At 38.4% G+C, this 26,217-nt stretch overlaps 1 protein-coding gene across 2 annotated transcripts in view; it reads right to left on the reverse strand.

Annotated features, from left to right (window-relative positions):
- DIAPH3 (diaphanous related formin 3) overlaps positions 1-26,217 on the reverse strand; it is a 202,538-nt gene that overhangs the window by 165,982 nt on the left and 10,339 nt on the right. For both annotated transcript variants that reach the window (XM_054399226.1, XM_054399218.1), the window contains 12 exons: positions 23,592-23,666; positions 23,438-23,507; positions 22,923-23,059; positions 22,384-22,489; positions 8,677-8,787; positions 8,177-8,295; positions 7,959-8,075; positions 6,626-6,744; positions 6,435-6,499; positions 4,701-4,805; positions 2,555-2,890; positions 1,503-1,617 (listed from right to left, as the gene is read on the reverse strand). In XM_054399226.1, coding sequence (XP_054255201.1) covers positions 1,503-1,617; positions 2,555-2,890; positions 4,701-4,805; positions 6,435-6,499; positions 6,626-6,744; positions 7,959-8,075; positions 8,177-8,295; positions 8,677-8,787; positions 22,384-22,489; positions 22,923-23,059; positions 23,438-23,507; positions 23,592-23,666 — 1,475 coding nt within the window. The remainder of the gene's footprint in view (positions 1-1,502; positions 1,618-2,554; positions 2,891-4,700; positions 4,806-6,434; positions 6,500-6,625; positions 6,745-7,958; positions 8,076-8,176; positions 8,296-8,676; positions 8,788-22,383; positions 22,490-22,922; positions 23,060-23,437; positions 23,508-23,591; positions 23,667-26,217) is intronic.

Below are 26,217 nucleotides of genomic sequence, written 5' to 3' on the forward strand. Positions count from 1 at the left end.
TTGACACCCAGCCCTCAGATATTTATAAACATTTATTAAATCCCATCTCAGTCTTCACCAGACTAAACAGCCCCAGGTGTCTCAGCCATTGAGTGATACAGTCCCTTAAGCATCCTCATAGCCCTCCATTGGACTCTCTCAAATAGATCCCTGTCCCTCTTGAACTGGGGAGCCCAAAACTGGATGAAATATTCCAGGTGAGGTCTCACTAGGACACCCCTCAATCTGCTGGACACACTCTTCTTAATGCACCCCAGGGTACCATTGGCCCTCTTGGCAATGAGGGCACACTGCTGTCCCATGGATAACTTGTTATCCACCAGGACTCCCAGGTCTTTCTCCATGGGGCTGCTCTCGAGCAGATCACCTCCTAACCTGCACTGCTGCAGTTTATTATTCCTTCCCAGGTGCAGGACTCTGCACTTATCCTTGTTGAACCTCATTAGGTTCCTCTCTGCCCAGCACTCCAGTCTGTCCAAGTCTCGCTGAATGGCCATGCAGCCTTCAGGTGTTTCAGCCAAGTCTCCCAGTTTGGTATCATCAGCAAACTTGTTGAGCAGACACCCTGTGCCCTCAACAATGTCATTTATGAAGATGTTGAACAGGACTGGACCCAGCACTGATCCCTGGGGGACTCCACTAAGTTACAGTTCTCCAGCTGGACTTGGCACCATTGACCATGACTCTTTGCACTCTATTTTGTAACCAGTTCCTAATCCATCTCACTGTCTGTTCTTCTATCCCACATTTCCTGAGCTTGCACACAAGGATGTTATGAGAGACAGTGTCAAGGTAGACTACATCCACTGCATTTACCCATTCAGTTACAGCATCATAGATGGGTATCTGATTAGTCAAGAATTATTTCCCCTTGGTAAATCCATGCTGACTACTTCTGATCATCATTTTCCCTTCCAAGTGCCTAGAGATGACCTCCAGAATGAGCCACTCCGTCATTTTTCCAGGGATAGAGGTGAGCCTCACTGGGCTGTAGTTTCCTGGATCACTCAATGATATAAATGGAGCGCTGCTATGGAGAGAGTGGGCTCTCCACACAGGAAGCAGCCTTGCAGTCGGATCTTCTTCCCATAGACTGCAACCTTGTCTAAGGAGCCCTCACCTCCTTTTTGCTGAGTGTATATATTTTGGGTACGTGTACATTTTGAGTCATCTCTCTCTAAGATAGCTTCACTGGTTGAGCAGCAATATATTCCCAACTGACATCAGAACCTGTAACTTCATTGTCAGAAGGAGTGCAGAGTAATTACAACAAATCCACAGTTTTCAGGTGGCTGTTGCTGTCTGTTTTGGGGGTGCCTCTGAGATACCTTTTTGCAATATCATGGCTTTAAGCAGTCTAGGATTTCTCAAGCTTTTTAAATTAAACGTATGAAGGAAAAAGCAGAACATTAATGCTACATTCTGAATTTTTCACATATGTACTTAAGCCCCAAGAATTTTTAAAATACCTCTAAAAGCTGAGAATTGAACCGATCACTTACCCCTTTTTTGACAACAAAACTTCAGTTCCAATTTGCAAAGCATGTCAGCATTCTCGTACTTGTCCTCTTCTGCTTTAACCCAAAAACAGGATTCTGTCATTTCCTGAGGCCTAATCTACACACAAGAGACAAACCAAAACATTATTAATTAAATTATTTTGATGCAGAGATAGTGCTCTCTAGAGTCTACAGAAAATTAGATGCTTAAGTGCTCTGCAAGACATGAACTTTTGGTATATTTCTGATCAAACACAATCACGCTTACACAAAGTGCTTTTGGACAAACTCATTCTAACAATGCAAAGCAATACAGACAGCACACTCTATTATCCAGGGTCTAAATGTAGCAAATTATCTTTGACCTAGATTTAAAACACGAATTAACTTTAAATAGTCTCTGAACACAGCTGATTTAACTAGATATTAAGTACCTTATTTTTTAGACCATAGCTTTGATTGCTTCATAACACTACAAAAATCTTTTTACTGACTAATTTGGTCTAAATAATTATAGTTTCCAACACTCAGTAGACTGGTAATGTTGGCATATTTGATCACAATATAGAAGAAAAAACATAAACAGTCTCCATACTTTTTTCACCTTTAAATTTACACATATACATGTGCCCTAAGGACAAATGGAGAGACCTGCAATGCTTCTATCCACAGTCCAGACTAGAAAGATGAAAAACACTTGTTTGGAAACTGTGTATCTATCAGTACAGTGCAGCCATTGATCCAGAGTAAACAGTTTGCTAAAAGACAAGGCACAGCAGGACCAGAAAGCATACTAGTAACAAGGCTGTATTATTTTAGACCACAACTGATTTTTCAAGGCATCTCAGAAAGTCAGCAGATATCTGTCCAGATGATTCACCCACCAATGAAACAGTTTTCAGAAAACAGTGAAAACTAAAGGTAGAAAGTATTCATATCTTGCATAATTTTAACTAATATATCAATTGACCTGCATAGTCTTACTCCTGACAGCCTGTTTACCCTAAACTCTGTGTAAGATTTTACATCAAGTATTTGCCATTAATCAGTACTACCTTGGACCAGTTGAGTCGTTTCATGGTAACCTCAGGTCTGAATTCTTTTTTAGGCTTCATTCCAAATGGCAAAGTACATGAAGGTGGAGACCACTGGGCTCCAGGCAGGCCTGGTAGAGGTGGTGGTGGAGGAGCACCTCCAAACACCACAGGAACTCCAAATCCATTCAGAGGTGGTGGCGGAGGAGGCGGTGGTGGTGGTGGAATTGCTCCATTAGAAGGCAATGGTGGTGGAGGAGGAGGCGGTGGAAGTCGATGTGGTCCTGCAGCTTCCAGTGGAGCAACAGATGTATCTCCGTGTGCTGATGGTAGAAAACCAGGTGGCATGGAGCCATACTGATAAAGAAAGAATTCTTATTAAGTTTTACATTTTTCGTCAACAAAATGCCATGGCAATCATAGTTTATAGATTAAATCCAACAAGGCAATTGAAAGTCAGTGCCATTTTTCTTGTATAGGTCAATCAATTATGAATTATAATGAGGCCAACATGATTTTGATTTCATAACTGGAAGTCTCAACATTCAAGGCAGACATTCATATGGGGGTGCACACCAAAAATAAACTGAAATGCTGTATCCCATTTGTCACATTTCACTGATCGCAATCTAAGGTGCATCTGATAGGTATCTTGATAAAATTTATCTAGACTACCATAGGTTAGCTAAAATTTTAAAAAATAAATAAAATAACATGCTACTCTCTAGCATAGGGAAACAGTTCAAGGATATAAAAAACAAATACTGAAGAGATGAATATTCTTTTTAAATACAGGTATTTTCATTCTACAGAATTGAAAGCACAAAGTACTGATGAAAGTAATTCCTTCCCAAAGCACAACTGCCTTACACATTAATCGCTTATTCTATACAGTAAGGACATCTATACTGTATCAAGGTAATCTTATTAGCACTTCAGTAAGTCTGAAAAAATATACATTTCTACTATTTGAAGAAATTCTATCATTCGAGCATTAATAACTATGTACCTGACAAAACCACAAAAGAATAAATAAGAAATATTTATATTTTAATGATAATATTAATCATCTTTTCAACTCATAATTTTGAGCTAAACCAGTCCATTTTCTTCTTTTTTAAAATGAAGGAAAACACAACAAACAAATTTTTTTTAAAAGGAAGTGGCTGATAATTAATGACTAAATGCACAACATTATTGTCCTGAATTTCTTAATATATGTGTACCAAATACAACAAAAGAACAGGAGAAAAACAGTCATAGGAGGTGGAAGCAGCCATGCTAAGTAGCAACTGATGCCATTTGGAAACAAAAGATCCCTCTTAAGATGGATTTAAGAGTACTAAGTTGCAGCAAACCATTATAGTTAATTCTCACCAGAAACCTGAACTAGAATGACTTGTTTATACAGACAACAGCAGAGCTAAACTAATTTTCCTCACCAAGAAAATTAAGCAAAATCAAATTTAGAAAGCAGTCCCTATAATCAAAATATGTATTTTATCACCTTCCTATATGCATGCTTTCCCAATGCTGTCTTTCTTTAGCCATTTTCAGACTGTGCTTCTTACTCCAGAAAATAAGACACAGGAAAAATCAGTTGGTCACACAGTCTCCTTATACAAATTTTAGAGCTGAAGTAGTTATAAGTTAAATTAAGTACTACTCTCAAAAATGTCCACTATTCCTCTCCATCACATTTTAAAATATCTGTTTATGCTTGAAAAGCAAAAAATTATCAGGAAAAGTTCTTAGCCGGCCACAGGTTGGCTTTGGCAAAGCAAACTGTGTAATGAGTAATTTCCTGTGCAGGGATAAAGATCACAGTGATGAATGCTAATTTAAAAGCATGAGACTTATTACCTATGTGGTTTAATTACTTCAGCAATACATGACACTGAAAGCAAAATCCAAATGATATCTAAGAAGGTAGTTTAATTAACAGAGATCAGGCAAAAGCAGAATCTGGGAATTCAAACAGCTAATTAACGTCACACTAAAATTCTTTGTATTAAACAGAAATAAAGGAAACTAACAGTCAGTAATAATCAATAACAATGATTCTTCGAAAAAATCCTCAACTGCACTATCAGAATCTACAAAAGATGCAAAATGGAATCCCTTTCAAAAAACAACACTGTGTTCAATTGCATAAACTATCTTATACCTGTGATTTAAAAGCCTGTAATTCTGCTTCAAGTTCATTGATTCTTTCTTCTTTCTTTTGCAGTAGTGCCTGAGCCTCCTGATGAACTATAAAATCTTTTTCAAACTAAGAAAAAAAAGAAAAAAAAAGACAATTGTTGATGCTAGCTCTGCATAGTTTTTCATAGACTTCAACTTTTTGGTTTGTGTTTGTTAAAACTTACATGTTAAAAATATCAAGAATCAAGAAGGTTGGAAGAGACCTCAAGGATCATTGAGTCCAACCTGTCACCCTACACCTCATGCCTATCTAAACCATGGCACCAAGTGCCACATCCAATCCCCTCTTGAACACCTCCAGGGATGGTGACTCCACCACCTCCCTGGGCAGCACATTCCAATGGCCAACCACTCTCTCTGTGAAGAACTTTCTCCTCACCTCCAGCCTAAACCTCCCCTGGCGCAGCTTGAGACTGTGTCTTCTTGTTCTGGTGCTGGTTGCCTGGGAGAAGAGACCAACCCCCTCCTGGCTACAACCTCCCTTCAGGTAGTTGTAGACAGCAATGAGGTCTCCCCTGAGCCTCCTCTTCTCCAGGCCAAACAGTCCCAGCTCCCTCAGCCTCTCCTCATAGGGCTTGTGCTCAAGGCCTCTCACCAGCCTCGTTGCCCTTCTCTGGACATGCTCCAGCAATTCAACATCTTTCCTAAACTGAGGGGCCCAGAACTGGACACAGTACTCAAGGTGTGGCCTAACCAGTGCTGTGTACAGGGGTACAATGACCTCCCTGCTCCTGCTGGCCACACTATGCCTGATGCAGGCCAGGATGCCATTGGCTCTCTTGGCCACCTGGGCACACTGCTGGCTCATGTTCAGGTGCCTGTCAACCAGTACCCCCAGGTCCCTTTCTGTCTGGCTGCTCTCCAGCCACTCTGACCCCAGCCTGTAGCTCTGCACGGGGTTGTTGTGGCCGAAGTGCCGCACCCGGCACTTGGACTTGTTGAATGCCATCATGTTGGACTCTGCCCATCTGTCCAGCCTGTCAAGGTCCCTCTGCAGAGCCCTTCTACCTTCTAACAGATCAACACCTGCTCCCAGCTTGGTGTCATCTGCAAATTTACTGATGATGGACTCAATCCCCTCATCCAGATCATCAATAAAGATATTGAACAGGATGGGGCCCAGCACTGATCCCTCCAGGACACCACTAGTGACAGGCTGCCAGCTGGATGTGGCACCATTCACCACCACTCTCTGGGCTCGGCCCTCCAGCCAGTTCCTATGAAGACATACACAAAATATCTGCTATTCTAATTTCCATGTATCCACCAAGATGAAGTACCACCTCTCTTACCACTACAAGTCTTTACTATATGAAATGGCAAAGTACTTAGTATTTTACGATGGAATTAGATTAGATTAAAAAAAAAATATGTACAGTAATACAGAATCTGTAGATACAAATTAGTCTATTCCCATTCTTCCACTGTTTATCTTGTTGAAGAAACCAGCAACTTCAAATAAAGTGTTTGGTTGATTCTGGGGAGATATTGTACATAAAACCTCAAAAAAATAGCAAAAAAACTCTCAATTAAGGTTTACTACTTTACACCCCTTTTCTCTCCTTCCTAGTCCACAAGAAACAATCAAATTCACTCTTAAACACAGAACTATGCCATGTTGAGTTATACCATTCATGAAGTTATCAAGTAATCTTCTTTGTATATATTATGATAACATAACTTTAAAATTACTTACTTTTCTGGAAAGTTCAGAAGCCCTCTCTTCACATTCTTCTAACCTTGCTTTATCTACACAAATATCTTGGAAAAAATAAACGAACACATTTGCACATACACAGGGAACAAAAGATTCTTAATCACATATATAACTTTAACATGGTTTTTGGAATATATGAGACTGTAATCATTTCCAAATGTAGTACTTACCCAGTAAATGGCTGAAATCTATATCTAATCTCTTACGATAGGTAAAATCAGGGTCTGTTCCACTTCTATGTAGCACTATCTGGGACACACACTCTTCAATTAATTTGAAATACTGTGGACTAAAGACAGAGATAAATTCTTTAACAGCATTGTTTATTTATTAGTATATATTTAAAATCTTGTCTAGAAACAGCGTAAGGTCAAAAGATTTGGACAAACTTACTTTCATAGAAGGGCCGATGCAAACCCCAAAAATCTTAAAGGCCAAATACATCTGGTAGTTTATTACACAAGAACAGTTTACTCAAATCATTAAAAAAAAATAGTGGACTTAAATGATTCTTACATTATGAACTTTGAATATTTTCCTTTACGAAAATAAGGAGGAGTATATTTCTATTCAGACTCCCTCTTGCTTCCTCTCAGTATAAAGAAGGGTCATCCTTCTGCTTGATCCCTTTGGTTTTGTGGCTTTTTTTTAACTACTGATGCACTGAAGCCCTACTTCAGTAAAAGGGATGTAAAACATCTTGTCCTAAAATGCTGGGCTGGGGTATGATAGCTGGGTCACTTGTCCAAAAGAGCAAGCCATGAATTTAACCTTTTTTAGGTCAAAGAGGTCTAGCAGAGATGTACCATTAAAGGTTAAGGGTGCTAGCCTGACATGGGTAAACCTGTGCTAGACCTTGTCTGAAATGCAGGGTTAAGGAGAATGCTATACAGCAATGATGGCTTTCCCTCCTTATTCAGTTCATATCTCATTCCTACAGTTTCCTCGAATACAACACAAGCAGATTTTAGAAAGGAAACTATTTGACAATTTCCAACATCTCGAATTTTATTAACCATTTCCCTGTAATTTATCTGACAGTTTTTCCAAGAGACATTAGTACGTTCACATCAACCTATAATGTATAATCAGAATACTCAATTCCCAAAAGTTACTCTAAATTAAGCGTATGTTCACATTTCTGCATAAAGTGCACATCTGTGAGTACTTGGTTTTGTCCTTTGACTCAAACATCACAAAATGACAATGCTACTATCATGACTTATAACCAATTAAAAGACTTGTCCTGCTCTCATACACTTGCAGACAGTAAGATTCAGATCTCAATAAAACCACTTTTCTCTATTTATATATTACATTACATCTTAAGCAGAAGAGACAGAGGTGACATTCCTATTGAAAACTGAAACATTTGAAGGAGTTTACAAATGAATACTTACAAATAGCAATCCACAGAGAAAAAAGACTGTCATTAAATTTATGGAACATATATTTTATTAATGACTAAATGAAAATAAAATATATAATTAACACTTAACATACCGTATAAAATAATCATTTCTTATCAGCAGAAGATGTTGGAGTATAGAAAGAAAATATCCTTCAGCACTAGTATCCTTAACTGTATTCCACACCATGTTGTAAACATCATTTACTTCAGTAAAAGTGTTAAGGAAAGTAATAGCAAGAAAAAAAAATATTTCAGTTATATGTTGACTGTCAATTTATTCATGTTGCTCCTGCTGATAAGAAAAGGATATTCGAGTTCAGACCTAATATCTTCTAAACGATGAGAGAATTCGATCATGTCTTCTTCCTTATGCTCATTGAACACTTTCAGCTGAATATCTAGTGCTTCATTCTTTATACATCTCAATTGCTGTAAAGAAACAGTACAAAGGTTTGCAAAATTAGCTTTTCTATATGTAAAAAAAAAAAAAAAAACTTACTTCTCTATAACTTCCATGAGTTTATGTTATTTTGAAGTTTAAAAGAACACAAGTTAAATATTCAAAAGCTAAACATGGCTTCAGCCTGGCTTAACAAGTGTCTGCACAACAGTCTGTCATATATTCTAAATCAAAGTGCTAAAAAAGCTGTGTAATTAGAGACCACACTTTACCTTTTCCTTCTTTTTTTAAGATTGTGTTCATGCCCAGCCTTAATAAAATATTAGAATTTCTTCTCCTACTCCCCCTCTCAAGCTCAAATAGTCCAGTAATTTAAATAGCAACGCAAAGAGAAACTACAAGATGCTTACTGGCAATATCTCTTTCAATCCACTGCGCATAAACTCATTTCTGATGTGAAGTCTAAAATCCAAGTCATCAGGAGATGTAACGAGAGCATTGATGAGCTGCATGCAAGCTACCTGTAACAGAGGAAATATTAAACCATTTTATTTCTTAAATTTTAATATGCATCACAGTCAAAAAGACATAATGAACTATTAGACATTATGTCATGTCTAATTATCAATTTACCGTACTCTTATAATTAAGATACTTAAGTTTCTTATCAGCCACATAAGCTATCAAATACTAGTTCAGAAATTTTCATTAAAATAAAACTTAATTAAACTCCATTTAATTTTTTTATTTTATTAAAGTAGCAAGTTTCTTTAGTAAATTAACTTTGGCAGACAGTAAACACCTTGACAAGCATAGTTTTCAACTTATAAAAATATGTATTAAAAGTTAGTGATATAATAGAAGTAGCAAAGGCTAAAGTCTATGTGAACTGTGGAAAACATATTAGAAGACATAATGCTGATTACCCTGAGCTGAAGAACACAAAGGGCTTTTTCCCCCTTTTGTTTTTTTTAATCTTCTCTCTTTAAATATACTGAGTGTCACAGAATACTTCATGGCAGCTGGTACTTCAGCTCAAATGCAAGAATCAGGTCAATTAGCGAATCTCTTCTAAAGAATCAAGAGATTCCTGTTGAAAATCCATAGCCAGAAACATCAGGAATTCACTGTCTAAATTCATAATCCTTTAGAATAACAGTAACCTTTTAATCATAAATAAGGATGACAACAGCAATTACTTTTTTTTTTTACCCTCTTTGTTGTTTGTACATCAAGACCCCATGTACAAGAAACATTATTCATGTATTCACAGAATCACAGCATCACAGAATCAACCAGGTTAGAAAAGACCTCAGAAATCATCAAGTCCAACCTATTACCTAATACTTAACACCTCCTGACAACTAAAGCATGGCTCCAAGTGCCACATCCAATCTTTTTTTTTAACGCTTCCAGGGACAGTGACTCCACCACCTCCCTGGCCAGCCCATTCCACTGGCCCATTACTCTTTCTGTGAAGAACTTTCTCCTCATCTCAAGCCTAAACTTTCCCTGGTGCAGCCTGAGACTCTGTCCTCTTGTTCTGCCACCAGTTGCCTGGGAGAAGAGACCAACCCCTACCTGTCTCAGATAGTTGTAGAGAGCAATAAGGTCTCCTCTGAGCATCCTCTTCTCCAGGCTAAACAACCCCAGCGCCCTCAACCTCTCCTCATGGGGCTTGTGCTCGAGACCCCTCACCAGGCTGGTTGCCCTTTTCTGGACATATTCAAGTATCTCAATGTCCTTCTTAAACTGAAGAGCCCAGAACTCGACACAGTACTCAAGATGTTGAGTACACGGGAAGAATGACTTCCCTGCTCCTTCTGGCCACACTATTCCTGATAGAGGCCAGGATGCCATTGGCCTTCTTTGCCATCTGGGCACACTGCTGGCTCATGTTCAGCCTACTCTCAACCAGTACCCCCAGATCCCTTTCTGCCTGGCTGCTCTCCAGCCACTCTGACCCCAGCCTGTAGCTCTGCATGGGGTTGTTCTGGCCAAAGTGCAGAACCCGGCACTTGGAGTTGTTGAATGCCATCCTGTTGGACTCTGCCCATCTGTTGGACTCTGCCTGTCAAGGTCCCTCTACAGAGCCCTTCTACCCCTCAACAGATCAACACCTGCCCTCAACTTGGTGTCATCTGCAAACTTACTAATGGTGGACTCTATCCCTTCATCCAGATCATCAATAAAGATATTAAACAGGATGGGGCCCAACACTGATCCCTGGAGGACACCACTAGTGACAGGCTGCCAACTGGCAGTGGCACCATTCACCACCACTCTCTGGGCCCAGCCCTCCAGCCAGTTCTTAACCCAGCACAGAGCGCTGCTGTCCAAGCCACAGGCTGACAGCTTGGCCAGGAGTTTGCTATGGGGGATGGTGTAAAAGGCCTTGTTGAAGTCCAGGTAGACTACATCCACAGCCTTCCCCTCATCCACCAGGTGGGTCACCTGGGCATAAAAGGAGATCAGGTTGCTCCTCCTAAATCCGTGTTGGCTTGGTCTGATCCCTTGGCCATCCTGCGATTGCCCTCAAGATGATCTGCTCCATAATCTTGCCTGGCACTGAGGTCAGGCTGACAGGCCTGTAGTTTCCAGTATCTTCCATCCAGCCCTTCTTGTAGATGGGCATCACATTGGCCAGCTTCCAGTCATCTGGGATCTCTCCAGTGAGCCAGGACTGGTGGTAAATGATGGACAGTGGCTTAACGAGCTCATCTGCCAGTTCTCTCAGTACCCTAGGATGGATCCCATCTGGTCCCATGGACTTGTGAATATCCAAGTGGCTCATCAAGTCTCTAAGTGCTTCCTCATGGTTTTCAGGTGGACTGTACTGCTCCCTGACCCCATCAACCGGTTGAGGAGGAAGCCCATTCCCATGGCCAATTGCTCTTTCTGTGAAGAATTTCTTCCTAATATCCAGCCTAAACCTCCCCTGGTGCAGCCTGAGACTGTGTCCTCTTGTTCTGTCACTGGCTGCCTGGGAGAAGAGACCAACCCCCATCTGGCTACAGCCTCCTTTCAGGCAGAAATAATAAGAATAAAATGCAGCATACAAAAGTAAAGGCATGGAATGCAAGCAGAGATGTCTTAGCACTACTGAGAGTAATTTGATTAAACCATTAAGACTTCATCTAGACTCAAAACAAATTCTTGGCTTTGGATATCCAACGCCACCATGTGGTGAAGAATCTTATGAGGACACAACAAACGGTACAAAAGAAGCAGGCAAACAAAACAGTTCATATTTAGTATGCCACCACAAAATATACTCTCTTATTATCTAAGTATTTTTCCTTCTCAGACATTTTTGTATTTGTTTTGGTATGGGCTTACTTTATCAGTAACCATCCTCTTTATCAGTATTTTTATTTTTCTTCAGCAGCTGTGACCGAAATTTTTTACTTCCCCTAAAGTTTAGTTGAAACCTGTTATACAATCAGCAATGTCTCTCTCTGGAATACTGATTCTTTCACTCAGTTGCGTTTTCTTGATTCAATTAGCTCTGCTATTCAAAGCTATTAATTCAGTGCAGTGACAGATGCCACCAACGCCTGTACTTCTGTTAACATCAGTGACGCATTTCAATGATTGCAGACTTCACTGGGCAACACTACCATGCAGTCAATAATAATGTACTGCAAGGCTACATGTACATTTCAAATAAAGGCAAACTCCATGTTGTTTGATTACATCACAATTGGAACCTTGTCATTGTTTAAAACACAGTATGTTTTCATGCAAACCTTAATGTGAATGGACTGCTAAGCAGGAAATCAGCATTTTATCACACTTGACTTAAACTATCAATGAAGAGGCAATCAGAGACTGAACAAAGTGCACTATTGTAAAAACCCTGATCTTTGAGAGAGCAATACAATTGAGATGAAAGGATATCTACAGATGTAATTGCAGCCAAAAGAAGAAAAGGTATTTTCTTTTAATTTGCCAGATCAACAAGGTACATGAGCACATATGCTATTCAAATAGAACAGAGACAAGACACAACAATGAAAAACAAGAAATGCATCAGTAATAAGTACTGTTATTTTAGTACTTCAGTCAAATTTGATCAATTGGGAATTTAATTGCAGTTCATAGCAAGAACATACTTTAGCTTTCCTGGAATAAATAAGACCCAGTTATGTTAACAAACTATTTCCATGGAAATACAAGGACAAAGCAATAGTGAAAGTTCCACTCAGAGGTCCACAAGAGAATAAGAAACGGTTATACAAGAGGAAGCAAGACACTGATTAGACACCTACCTTAATCTGTTTCATGAAAACTTTTTAAACATTTCTAAAAGACTAAATGACAACAGCAAGAACCTGTTACCAGATCACAATCATTTAAAACATGCACTAAATGAAAGTATATTTCAATATCTAGCAGTAGGCATATAACACTTAAATCACATGTGATCATGATAATTTTTAATTAGTTCATTCACCTAGGACTAGAATGCAACAAAACAGATCCATTTAATGAACCTAAAACCCGTAAGGAAAAAACGTATTAAATTCTATCAAGAAGGAAAAACAAGCTTGTGAACATTTCAGCAATGATGCAGTCTGGAAAGTTAGATTTTGAGGGAACATGCCAAAAACGAGAGAGAGAGAGAAATGCCGCTCAAACTTGATGAGCATCTTCCGAGTAACTTATTTAAAGGCAATTTCAACCAGGGAAAATCTAAAAGCAAAGAATTTTTTTCCTATCCTAAATTCTGCAGTTGGAAAAACAATATATTAAAATTACCCTGTATTTGACAGTAAGCCAACTCAAGAAGGAGCAAGCTTAGTCCAATTAGTGTCTGTCTAAGGCACAAGAATAAACTCAAGCAGAATTCTCAAGAGTTTTCCCAGACAACACAATTCAGGCTTCAGATACCTGCATTTAGATGCCTATACGCAGACAAATATCTACGTATGTCTGTAGACAGAGCCAAATTCCCATTCTTGTTAATCAGCAGCCTACTGGATTCTTCTTTGAAGTGCATCTTTAAGATTCTAGATTCCAAAAAGATCTTCCTTACACACATGGAGTGACTAGGGCACTCTAGGACCTATTGTCTTCACTGACTAGGGGACCTAATTCAGCCTAAACGTGAACATAGTATACAGAGCACCATTACAGGTGCTGCAGTGTGTCCCATCTGGCTTACAAACACCAATCCAGAAGGGCGGGAATCTCCTAAAGGAACCATGTCATTTCCGATGCCTTTATAGACATTAGTTTTTAAGTTCATGTGTGGGCAACCAAACTGAGTCTTGGATTTCCATTGTTTACATGAGAGTTTAGACATCTAGCTCCAATGCTTGATGGGTTGGCTTACTTGCAAACTAAATCCTGTTCACTGTCTTGCATTGCTAAAGATAAAGATTTACCACTTACTTACTTTGTTCCCAATCTACAATGTTTTAAGTAAATCTGATATTTTACCTTTATCTATGTCTATTTAGAAAGAAAGTCTCAACCACAAAAATGCCTAGGGAAAAAAAAAAGTCAAGTCTGTCATGATGATTTCTTAAAATTACAAAGATAGAAGCAAGTGACTTTTGTTTTGAAATACCAGATTATTACTTTCTCATCATAAAGTAATGTTAAATCTGCCTAACAATATGCTTAAAAAATTCTGAGCATTCATATAAAGATTGTTATTTATAATTATTAAATTACTAGAAAGTACTACTGATTTCAGATCTAACAATAGTCAAACAACGAGTATGCTTCCTGCTTCTAGAATGTAACTACTAATAAAAAAAAAAGCAGTAGAAATAACAGATAGGGTAATTTCTTCCACAAAAAGAGACCATCCAGTCTCTAATCCTGCTAATAAAGGGTAGGATCAGAGAGAAAACAGTCCAAACAGCTGAAAGAACTTCTTAAGGGAAAAAGGAACCTACAGATAAGCAATTACTTCACTACACACAATTCCAAGGAGCATCCACTCATAATAACTTGTCTTCAATCTAATTAAGAAAAAAATTAACAATTATCCCAAATTTAATGTCATTCCTTTACAACTCTCAAAGTATGCAACACTCATCGAAAATGCCTGTAGCACTCCATTTGACAGCTCTATAAATGTCAACTCTTGGGACAGAATTATCAATCACTGCTTGCACTCCACATGAGTGGGTCCTAACTACATTCTTTTACACTCAATTACTTCAGGTAAGACTCTGTAAAAAGACTGACAGCCTTTTGAACACACAAGATGGGAAAGATACATACATATCAACAAAGATGTCTCATCTTCAATAAATGAAAAGGTATGTCTGCTGAGGTAGTATGAAGTTCAGTGAAGACCGGGTAAATTAGCTTCCTAGGAAGCCAGGAGACATTTTGGGCAAATGGTCTATATCTAAAACCAATTCAGGAAGAGTTATAGATTCTGTAGATGGAGGTATTCTGGCAGTCTGCCCTGGAGAAGATACCTGAAGAAGTGAAATTATTTCAGACTCTAACAGTGAAAGGCATATGGTAATACACAGCTCTGTGGTGTACCTTCTGAAATTTTGTAATGGTGATGAGAACTGCAACATTTAAATACTCTTTCCTGAGAGTCACATCTAACCCAGATGGTAATTACATCCCACTGTAGGCATTTTCTTCAGGGAAAAGCCAAGAACTAATCTTTCACTTTACTTGGCACTCTAGTTAGATGCTTCCTTCCCTTCTTGAACCCTGAAGAGCTGCAGCTAAATATTGTCCACCATGTTTGTTTTCTGAAGGCTTTTGGATCTGCAAGTATATTCCATTGGGAACACTTTTAACACCTTGCTGCCACATGGTACAGAAATCTATAGTTCTTGACTTTATCTCAGAGATGGGCATATATTGATGGATGCACACACATTATTTTTGGTAGGGGAGAAAAACTTTGCACGGGTAATACAGTTCATCTGGAATGTGAAAATTTTGAATTGTTTCCTCCATGAAACTAGAACAGAGAGATGATATAGATTCTACTAAATTAGAAGTTACAGCTTGAAATTCTAATCCTCTGCAATTCTAACCAGGGATGTCTATCAAGTTACAGGGTGCATTTTCTGAGGATTCCACATCCTGAACTTTAAACTTGCATTTTGCTAAGCTGAAGACACATTGCAATATATGTGTTCCTCTTCTGGTGAAATACATAGGTATATCTCAGTAGCTCAGAGAATCTTTTTCCTTGCATAGGCAAAGACAATCACTACTATATGGTAATCTTATGACATATCTTGATCATTTGAATTAAAAGAAACTACACTAAGATTTTCCACTTCACTTTTCTCACTATCACTGCAAGCATTAGTTTGTAGAAAACACTATAACGAGGATGTATATGTAATTAAATTCTGTTTACCACTATTAAGCTGGCTGTAGATTTGGTCTGATACAGACATCATACTGTTATTCATCAATTATCTACCCTCCCTAATAACAAAAAGTTTAGAGTAACAACTTTGAGATGTACCATCCACATGAATATACACTTACATGCATCTTAAATACTTATTATCAGTCTCTACATTTAGATAAGGTAGCTTTGTTCCAATTCAACCCATCACATACACAGTTATGCAAAGAATCTTGTTAGAATCATCAAAAATTTCAGTCAAACATAGACTGATACTATCTCCTAGATGAAAAAGAATGATAAATGGTATTCCCTGGCAACTATAAATATTGATAGGGTAATGCTGCTGATGAATAGAATAAGACCTTTTTCTTTGTCACAAAAACGCTTCCCCTAGGATAGGCATGAAATACCTGCAGATTTTCACAGGGATACCCAGTGCTTACTTTTCAGAAACTTAATTGGAAAAGGAAGAACTGCAATGTTGCTTCAACATCATGCTTCTTCTCAATTATAAGTGGAAAATTAGAAGGAACTGCAACTAGAACTGCACAAAAAACTAACAGTACTCTCCCATTAGTTAAACCATATGCTTGAGGAACAATGAAATACGATGATTAGAGCACAGAAGCATTCATTTGATTCTATAAGAATGAGAAGAACAGGACAACACTGAATTTGTTGTTGTTTTTATCACTATTTTAAATACAGCAAAATGGATTGTGTCAGAAGAGCTGTACTACCTGCATCCATGACCTTTTGTGTTACCCTCATAATCTACAAAGCTACATGATTGCCTTATATGCATTTTTGTAACCAAAGGCTTAAGACATTAACAAAACCAGAAACGGAGTATTACTCCTGCCTGTAGTTATATCCTCAAACTAAAATCACCAACTTTGTCTTTAACCAAAAATATTTAACTATGATTTCCATAATTTTGGATTAAACAAAAACATAAAAGGGCAAATATCATCTGCTTCCAGCAATTGCAAAAAGTAGATACATAGAGCTTTCGCACACAAAAGAAAAAAACAAAACAACAAAAATCATCCTAGTGAGGCCTTTTATATATTCAGCCTTCAAGTAGCAGAAATGTTACTCAATTCAAAATAGAAAAGGTCAGTTGTTAGTGTCAAAATGAGCTGCCACAAAGCAAGCCTACATATATCAAGTAGATAATCAAGGCACATGTGCCAAGTAACTGACAACAGCAAACTTTTATCTCATTAAGACACTATCAAATTAACCACAAAGTCAATGTCATTGTTATGAAAGATTACAACTGATTCACATGAAGAAGCTTGATTTTTCTGTTCTTAAAATAGAAATCTAACAAACATTTGTGTAGTCTGAAAAAGAAAAAGTTTTAGTGGAAAGAATATGCTCCAATGGAAGTTTATCTCAAAAAAAAAAAAAAAGAGACAAGACCTTTCATTAGAAGTTTCCATGTCTATATAAGATACAACAAATCAAAGAGCAAAATGTTACCTTTTTTCAGGAAGTTTAGGATAATACTCTCAGTAAAGTCAAATTAATATATTTAGCTTATTAAGTATTTCAGCTGTAACATTCAAATTTTCAATTTTAACAATTAATATGTTTAGCTTAATATTTCAGCTGTAACATTTAAATTTTCAGTTTTAACAATGCTTTTCTCTTCTGTATCAGAGGATAACAAAATACCAAATGGAGATATAGCAAAATTATCAGACAGCTTAAGTGATAAAGTACTTGTTTAATATCTGAAGACTAGTCCTAGAAAAATGAAAGTTCTTACTCCACAGTTAACAACTAAGCTGAAGGTTGTCTGCATTGATTCGGTTAAGCACCAGTGGTATCTCACTGATGGAGCTGAGCATCACTGTTAACAGAGAGTATGAAAGTGCTCATGTTTATAAGAAAGCTCTAAGTGGTTAGAGATTCTCATCTCTATGACATTTTTCCCCTGTATCTCAATTGTGTCAATTGCCATTAATATACTGGTATCTACCTATTTCTTAAAGGGGTTGCTTAGAGTGGCAGGGGGCACCCAGTCTAAACTATTTACAAGGGATTATAATTTCTGAAACTCGTTACCAAATGTTGATCAAAAAAGCTACTATCTGTTCACCTTCAGTTTAATCTGCAAGGTGTATTTATAGACTTAGACAGGCCCTTACAATTTTTATTTTAATTTTTAAAAAGCAGGAAATGAGCAAAACACCAAATCAGTTACCCATTATGGATAAACGGAGATTTGAAGCAGCTGGCGTAATTGCCCTGCTTTTGAGGTAGTTTTCATGTGCTTTTTGAACTATATAGAAAAGCAACTTAGAGAAAGCATTTTTCCCTTATTAAATCTACATACATGCAAATATATTGCAGTTCCTTAAATTCATGCTCATATTTGAAAGACTAGCAAAGCAAAAATGCCATAAATTTCAGGTGTCTGAACTTCTATATTCTGACTACCATCAGTGGTAATGGTACGATACACCTTATAGGCATTTAAAAGTCGTTAGTGTTGAAACAAAGGAACTAGAGAATCCATAACTTCTTTGACGTGGTTGTTATTCAAAACTTCAACTCAGTGTAATAAATCCATGTTGAGATACATATTTACAAGATTAAAGTTTAAAAAAAAATACTTAAAGAATTACCCTCCCCTTAATTATCATATGACCTGACTAATTGTATGAAGTTCAACAAGGCCAAGTGCCAGATCCTGCACTTGGGTCACAACAACCTCACGGTAAGCTTCAACTTGGAGAGGGACCTGAGGGTATTGGTCAATAGTTGACTTGAATACAAGCCAGCAGTGTGCCCATATGGCCAAGAGCCAATGGCATCCTGGCTTGCAGTAGAAATACTGTGGCCAGCACGAAGTCCCCCTGTACTCAGCACTGGTGAGGCCACACCTTGAGTATTGTGTCCAGTTCTGGGCCCCTCACTATAGGAGGGATGTTGAGGTACTGGATCATGCCAGAGAAGGCCAACAAGGCTCATGAAGGGTGTGGAGCACATGACCAGTGAGGAGTGCCTGAGGGAGCTGGGGTTGTTCACTCTAGAGAAGCGGAGGCTGAGGGGAGACCTCATCGCTCTCCACAACTACCTGAAGAGAGGTTGGAGCAAGGGGGGACCCAGCCTCTTCTCTTTGATAACAAGTGTTGTTTGACTGTTTGATGACATGTGAATGTTAACAGGACAGACTGGAGAGCTGGGCAGAGAGAAATCTAATGAGGTTCAACAAGGATAAGTGCAGAGTCCTGCACCTGGGAAGGAATAATAAACTGCAGCAGTGCAGGTTAGGAGGTGATCTGCTAGAGAGCAGCCCCATGGAGAAGGACCTGGGGGTCCTGGTGGATAACAAGTTATCCAGTGGTCAGCAATGTGCCCTTGTGGCAAGAAGGCCAATGGTATCCTGGGATGCATTAAGAAGAGTGTGTCCAGCAGATCAAGGGAGGTACTCCTTCCCCTCTACTCTGCCCTAGTGAAGCCCCCCTGGAAAACTGTATCCAGTTCTGGGCACCCCAGTTCAAGGGAGACAGGTATCTACTTGAGACAGTCCAACGGAGGGCTACAAGGATGCTTAAGGGACTGGAGCACATGCCCTATGAGGAAAGGCTTTTTAGTCTTCAGAGAAGACTGAGAGAGGATCTAATAAATGTATATAAATATATGAGGGCTGGGTGTCAAGAAGGAAGGAACAGCCTCTTCTCAGTTGCACCCTGTGATAGGACAAGAGGCAATGGATGTAAACCACAGTACAGGAAGTTCCACCTCAACACAAGGAAGAACTTCTTTATTATAAGGGTCACAGAGCACTGGGATGGGCTCCCCAGAGACATGGAGTCTCCTTTCTGGAGACTCTCAAGACCCATCTGGAGGCATTCCTGTGCAACCTGTGCTAGATTATATGATTATATTTATTTAACAATGAATAAATAAATTAAATGGCACCATGGCTATGTGTTCATACTGTCAGATAACTGAGTCATTCAAAGCTGAATTTATCCTATCACAGTCACTGATTGTTGTTATGTCTATGACAGTAAAATTTAAAGAAAAGAAAAACCAGATAATAATCTTGCTATCGGATCTATTGCTCAGGATGGAAGACAGAGAGATATCTATGCAAACTGTAACAGAAACCAACCAATCAAATAATAGAAACAGAAGGAAACCCTTTGTCAGATAAAGTTAGTTACTTTGAACTGAGTTTATGTTGGACAGCAATTGTCTGTCTACTTCAACTTTTATATGACATTCCATTGATCTGTTTTTTGCACTTCTAGAACGTGTACTCTAGAATGCACTTGAGAAAATAAGGTATTTTAGTAGTGATTTTCACAATACTGGGTAAAAAAAGAATGATAGTTTGTTCATTCAAGTTATACTACAAATTAATACCCAAATTACTAAAAAAGGTTAGAAGGTGACTGTGGTGAAGGCATCCTATGCCCAGAATTATGCCCCCAAATACTGGAAAACTCGTCCCAACATGTTTGGGCAAGTCCCCTCTTCCACTCTCCTTCCCAGAGTGGGGAACAAAGGCCCATACACTAACCTGTCTCCTAAGGGATAAACAACTACATGTACCCATCACATGGCATGCTCATGCTTCTTCCATTTAAGGGCATAATTCTAGTTTCACGCTTTCTATAGGCTAAAGCAGGTTGTTGACAAGAATGCTCGTTGGCCAGATCCAGCCTCAAGAAATTTATAAGTATTACCCTGCTTGTTTACTAGTTGCTCTCTCCTTTTGCTCCCTCACTTTGCTTGAGCCTTGTAAGCTCATAGTGCTTAAGCTCATTGTCTGTAATCTTCTCACTCCCACATGCAAGCATACTAGCAGCCTCTGCAACATGGAGAAGAAGCCAGCACCCTGAGCTGCCCGAGGAACCAGCAAAGGAGATCCCTTCACTGAAGCTAAAAAAGCCAGCGTCACAAGCCCACTCATGTCTTAAGGAGGACTTGAACCCCCAGGGTAAGCTTTAGCCCAGAGGGAAAGGGACTAGCCCAAGCCCGGCAGTCCAACACCTGCTACAGGTACAAGCAGCTGACCAAGCAGCCACGTGCCCTGCGTGACCCCGCTGTTCGCAGGAGATAAATGGAGCCCTGTGTCCTCACGGTGACGTAACCCGGGATTTCCGGAGAGACACACCCTCTCCTTTGAGTCAAGCCAAGCACTGCATTGTAACCTTAAATGAGAAGCAGTCACCGAGAATCGATGTCGTTAGCTCATTTCGAGCCAAGGGGAACCACCCCTCTGCGCGGCTGCATCCCCATAACGAAGACCGTCTCTGGAATTTGAGACAGCCCACTCCACTGGCCCCGAAGCCCGTCGCCACCCCACTGTAAAGGCCGACCCCAAAGGAGCGGCCCTGCCGAGCCAACCCTGTTCATGGAGCCGCACTGATCCTATCAGCCCCCAGTCGTCGCAGTTGCGTCGTGGGATCACCCTGCCAAGGGAAGCTGCCGATCGGTGGAAAGCCTCGCCTCTCCCATGGAGGTGGGAGAAGAAAGAAAGTCACCGTCCAGAGGGAAGCCTTCCCCTTCCCCCAAGCCCTGGACTAGCCCCGGACCAGCCCCAGGCAGACAGCGAGCAGCCAGCGCAACCTAGCAGCTTGCTTCGCTACAAACAAAGACACAGTGAGTCTTTTCACGTGTGCAACACTCGCTAACTTTCAGTTCAAAGCACCCACGCCTAGCCGTGTGTCATTCCAGCTTGAATTGCCTCTTGATAGCATCGTAAATCTTTCTCTGTATATAGTTAAAGCTGCCAGGCGTCTTGTCGAGTCGCCATCTGGTGGACAATCTGTGGAACTGCAGCCTTTGTTCCCTTAATTAGGAATTAATTCTGTAAATATTCAAATTGGGTCAAATTATATATACTAAACCAGTTATGGAGTATGTTTTCATTAGAATCAATATATAAAAAGTGATTAATCAGTTATTAATAAACTTTAATAATAATAAAGTATTTTCATACTTAATATTTCATAATTAATAAATTACTAACCTCTCCATCACAGTGACTTACAGACTACAAATAAAAAAGGTAAATAAGTAATTGTAACCGTGAAAAGCTTTGTGCTAGAATGAAGAGGAATGAAATCACATAATAAGAAACTGAAGATGGGAGCATAAGGAGATTCCATCCAAAGGAATCCTGACAAGCTGGAAAAGTAGGCCCATGTGACCCTCATGAACTTCAACAAGGCCAAGTGCAACATCCTGCTTCTAGGCTGGTGCATCACCGGTATCAGTGCAGGCTGGATGAAGAATGGACTAAGAGCATCCCTTCAGAGATGGACTTGGGGATATTCATAGACAAAAAATTAGATACAGGCCAGCCATGTGCACTTGTCTCCCAGACAGCAAATTGTATCTTGAGAAGCTGTAGACCCTACATCCCTAGAAGTATTCAGGGTCACATTGAAAGACATGAAGACATTCCAACGAATCATGATAGAGGGGTTGGAACTAGATGATCTTTAAAGGTCTTTTCCAACCCAAACCATTATAAGATAGAATGAGATTCCCAAAGTCCATAAGATTTGGGTGAATAGAAATCAACTAATTATCCTGCAACATCCCTTCGTTTCTCAACACCAAGTTTTCCACGACACAGTTTAAAAGATAACAAAGTATTATAAACATTCCAAAATCTGACCCTCATTTGCAACAGTATTGCTCCTCTTTTTTACTGCAATGACTTCTTCAATACAGAACAATAAGTATATATTTTCACTTAAGAAGTTTGGGGGGGAAAAATGCTTACTTGCAGCTGAACTGAGTTATCCTGAAGACCTTCTACAATAGGAGAGAACCTATCAACGTTCCTTTCCTCTGCTGCTGCTGTTATAGCTTCCAAAATTTTTTCAAGACTGCAAGAAAAAGAAGTATTTCACTCAGGAGACATATCTTGCTGTTTATTTCTCTTTTGAAGAGTCATCTTACCAAAGAATTCACTTGCCTCAGTTTCCTGTGTACAATTTAGGAGATTAAGGCAGTACTTGTTTCCTTTGGAGACTTTCATAGCCAAAAAATTAATTGCTGGATTACAATGTTTAAAATACCTTAAAATTTTAAGCAAAAGAATGACTGCCTAATTATTTCCATCCCACCAGTATAAAAGAAAGCTCTTATAAAAAGACACAGACATAAATAAATCACAGACAAAGGTATTTTGGAAGTTGACAAGAGAGATTTGAAAGTAGTATCTGTACTGAGTTGAACATTTTAGTTTCATTCATTTGTAAATATAATTTTAGATATCATAAAATTATCTTATTATTTCTGGCTACATACAGTACTTACATGTTTTCCTCTCCAACAATGCACACTGCAGAAAGGAGCTTAACTATATCTGTCATCATGTTAGTTTGCTTGGGATCAATTGCTTTGATCAGCAACAAAAGGCTCCTCTCTTCTCCCATAATTCTTTCCAATCCATACTAAACAACAGAAGAACAATTGTTAAGAAGAGTTGGAGGGAATCTAAATGACTGTATCAAATGTCTAGTGAAAGACAGCAACAGTTCCCTCCACTAAATAATTTCCCATGACATTTAAGCCCACCAAATAATTTAAAAAATTAATGAGAGAAGAGTCCAAATTCAATCACTTATTCTGTAATAAAGGCATACAGCACTTTCAGAAGTTCACAATTTTATCTATTTCTGCAGAAAGGAAGTGCCAGCAGAAAGAAATTCTAACTACAGCTGATCAATAGACCGCTTCCCCAAATTGCACAGGCTTATACTCAGTGATCATGTACATTATCTGACTGGACTGTAGAAATTGAGATTTCCAGATTAAATAAAATCCCATACCTTATTATTCATGAAGGCTCTCAAACATTGTATAACCTTATGCTGACTCCTCTTCACAACTTTGTCCTGGCTTAATGAATAAAAAAGGTGGAGTGCAATTAAATGCTGTTTCCATATTAAGAAAGCTGGCAACTTTACATGAAAACATCCTTACTTTTTTGTCTCGACCAATCTTTCCAAAACATCCAACAGCAGCCCCAGACCTTCTCGGCCAAAGTTTTCAACCCAGCTAGGGAGAAAGAAAAAAGTAAGTAATTTAAAAAATTGATATTTCAAAGACTGCCCTTTCCTCTGCTTCTACAGAAGAACAAAGATCACTTACACTATTCAGAGCAAACATCCAGCTTTTTGTCAGTCTGACAAAGCACCAAGCTATCAAGTGTCCCTATTTTCAATTAAAAATACTATCTTAATCTAATTGCAAAGAGAGGAAATAGTTGTAGATAATCAGTTATCTGCAATACTATGTACAGCTAGACTACTGAACCACTTATGACTGCCTTGGCAACTGTGAGGTGAAAACATCTTATTTCTTTATTTACCTGAATATCAGTGATCAAGATCAATGGATACATTTGCCTTTTGTGGCTTTTTTTAATACTGATGGAAAATAAATGCTACACACAAGGGTTCAATACATTCAATACACTCAGTATCACTTGATTGAGATTTTCTCTGTAAACTCAAAGTGTATTTTGCAAAAATGACTAATTGAAAGTAATGCTGGAGAACCATTTCTTGCATTAGAAACTCAAAACTGTCAACAAGACTAACAAGTTATGTCAATTAAAGTACAGTAATAGAAAAAAAAAAACGGGGAAAATATATTGCATATTGTCAAAAAGATCACAGCCCACAAATGTGAACATTGTTAGGTTGAATCTAAATTTTATTCTCATCCTTTTGAAAAAAGCATGAATTTACTCTTAAGTATTAAACACGCACAAAATAAAATATCAAATATTCATCAGTTATTTCCTGTTGCCCATATCATATGAAGTTGCAATTAAAAATATTCATGGATTTGTAGCATCTGGATTAGAGTTCTTACTCAAAGATCTGGCTGATGATAGGAAAAATGAAGGTCACCTGTATCTGCTTCAAATGAACATCATCATTATTCATTAAAAATAAGAGGAAGTGGTTTAAAAATGTTGACTCCACAGATGTTAAGTATGAAGAACACCATGCCACCATTAATTTTTTGCAATTTTTGTATATAAGCCCTACAGAAGGACTTAAATTTATTTTTAAAATTATCTGTTTAAGTCTAGTGGAGTCTATCTTAACAGTCTTTATTCAGCACCACTCATAACACCACTGTTTCAGAACCCATATGTTCTATTGGTTCTGATCCTTCTTTGGATTCGTAGACTAAAAATGCATGGACAACAGTAAAGCTGCTGGTTTTATGAAACTGCTGCCTATTTAAATATCTCTTCTTTGCTGTTTTTGCAAGATGCAGTTATTATTCTTCCAGTTCAAAATCTCTCAAATTCAAACCTATTCATAGGCCATATATCCATTATCCTAATGAGTTTCACTCTAATCCAAACATTACAGTTAATTTAAGATTTATTTTTATGCCTAATGTTTCAAATTGACTATAACTGATTAAATTTTAACTTCAAGTTAAGACTTAGATTCCACTGTCAAATGCTGTACCTACCATACTTTATAAGAGTAAACAAATTTAAAGTATTGTAATCTAGAACTATTTGTACCAGTAAATTAAAGAAACTAATCCCTCAAAATTATCAGTGCACTACTTCAATATCAACAATGCATCATACCCTTCTAGCATCTTTTGAAGGACAGACATAAAATGCACTAAGCTTATGAAAATTATAACATTCATTTTTCTATTTCCCCATGCACCACTTGCTCTTTTCCCTGTACTATATATCTACAGATTTCTAACCCTTTCCTTACTTTAAGTGAAACAGTTGTGGAAAACCTACTTATTCCAATATTTCACACTATTTACCTGCTGTAAAAAAGAAGTATTTCACTCAGGAGACATATCTTGCTGTTCTTGGTATTGATCAAATGTTCTTTACAACAACATAGACCAATTTAACTTGCATTCAAAAATCTCAGGTATAGACCAACACTGTTCTCTCCCAGCTGGGCACCATATTCCTTATTCTGAAATTTTCTCCATCTTCCTTACACCTTAATGTCCTATCATATTGTACTGTGATGTCAGACAGAAATAGCACCTCACTAAGACATTGGCCTTGGTTTGGGATTTTTTGTTGTTGTTCTTTGGGTTTGTTTTTTTTTCGGGGCGGGGAGGGGTTGGTAGGTTTTGTTTCTGCTGTGGTTTGGGTTTTTGTGGGTTTTTTTGAAGGAGTGAGAGTAACTTTTATCTTAGTCTGTGGGAAAGGGGCAGCAAAGTGGATCACACACAAAAATACAAAATTACCCAGTTATATAAAGAACAGAGGAAAAATTGCTCTAAATGTGAGTTGTTTCTGTTTCCAGATGCATGCTAAAAGGCAAAGTTTTCTTCACTTAATTGAAGTGCAAATAAAAAAAAATCTCTGGGGTTTTGGTTTGTTGCTTTGTTCTTTTTTGGGTTTTGCTTGTTTGTTTGTTCTAACTAAGGGGAAGCAATCAAAAAGTAGCTTCACATTCACAGAGTATGTCTTCTGTAAAACCCTGCCAGAAGAACTCAGGTTAATGCAAACTTTTCTTCCCGTGTGTATCCTTACATATTCTAAATAAGACAATCCAATTCAAAACAAATTAATAGAAGGAAAGAAGCAAACACTCAT

This window comes from Indicator indicator, chromosome 1, assembly GCF_027791375.1.
Source record: "Indicator indicator isolate 239-I01 chromosome 1, UM_Iind_1.1, whole genome shotgun sequence".
NCBI classification, from domain to species: Eukaryota; Metazoa; Chordata; class Aves; order Piciformes; family Indicatoridae; genus Indicator; species Indicator indicator.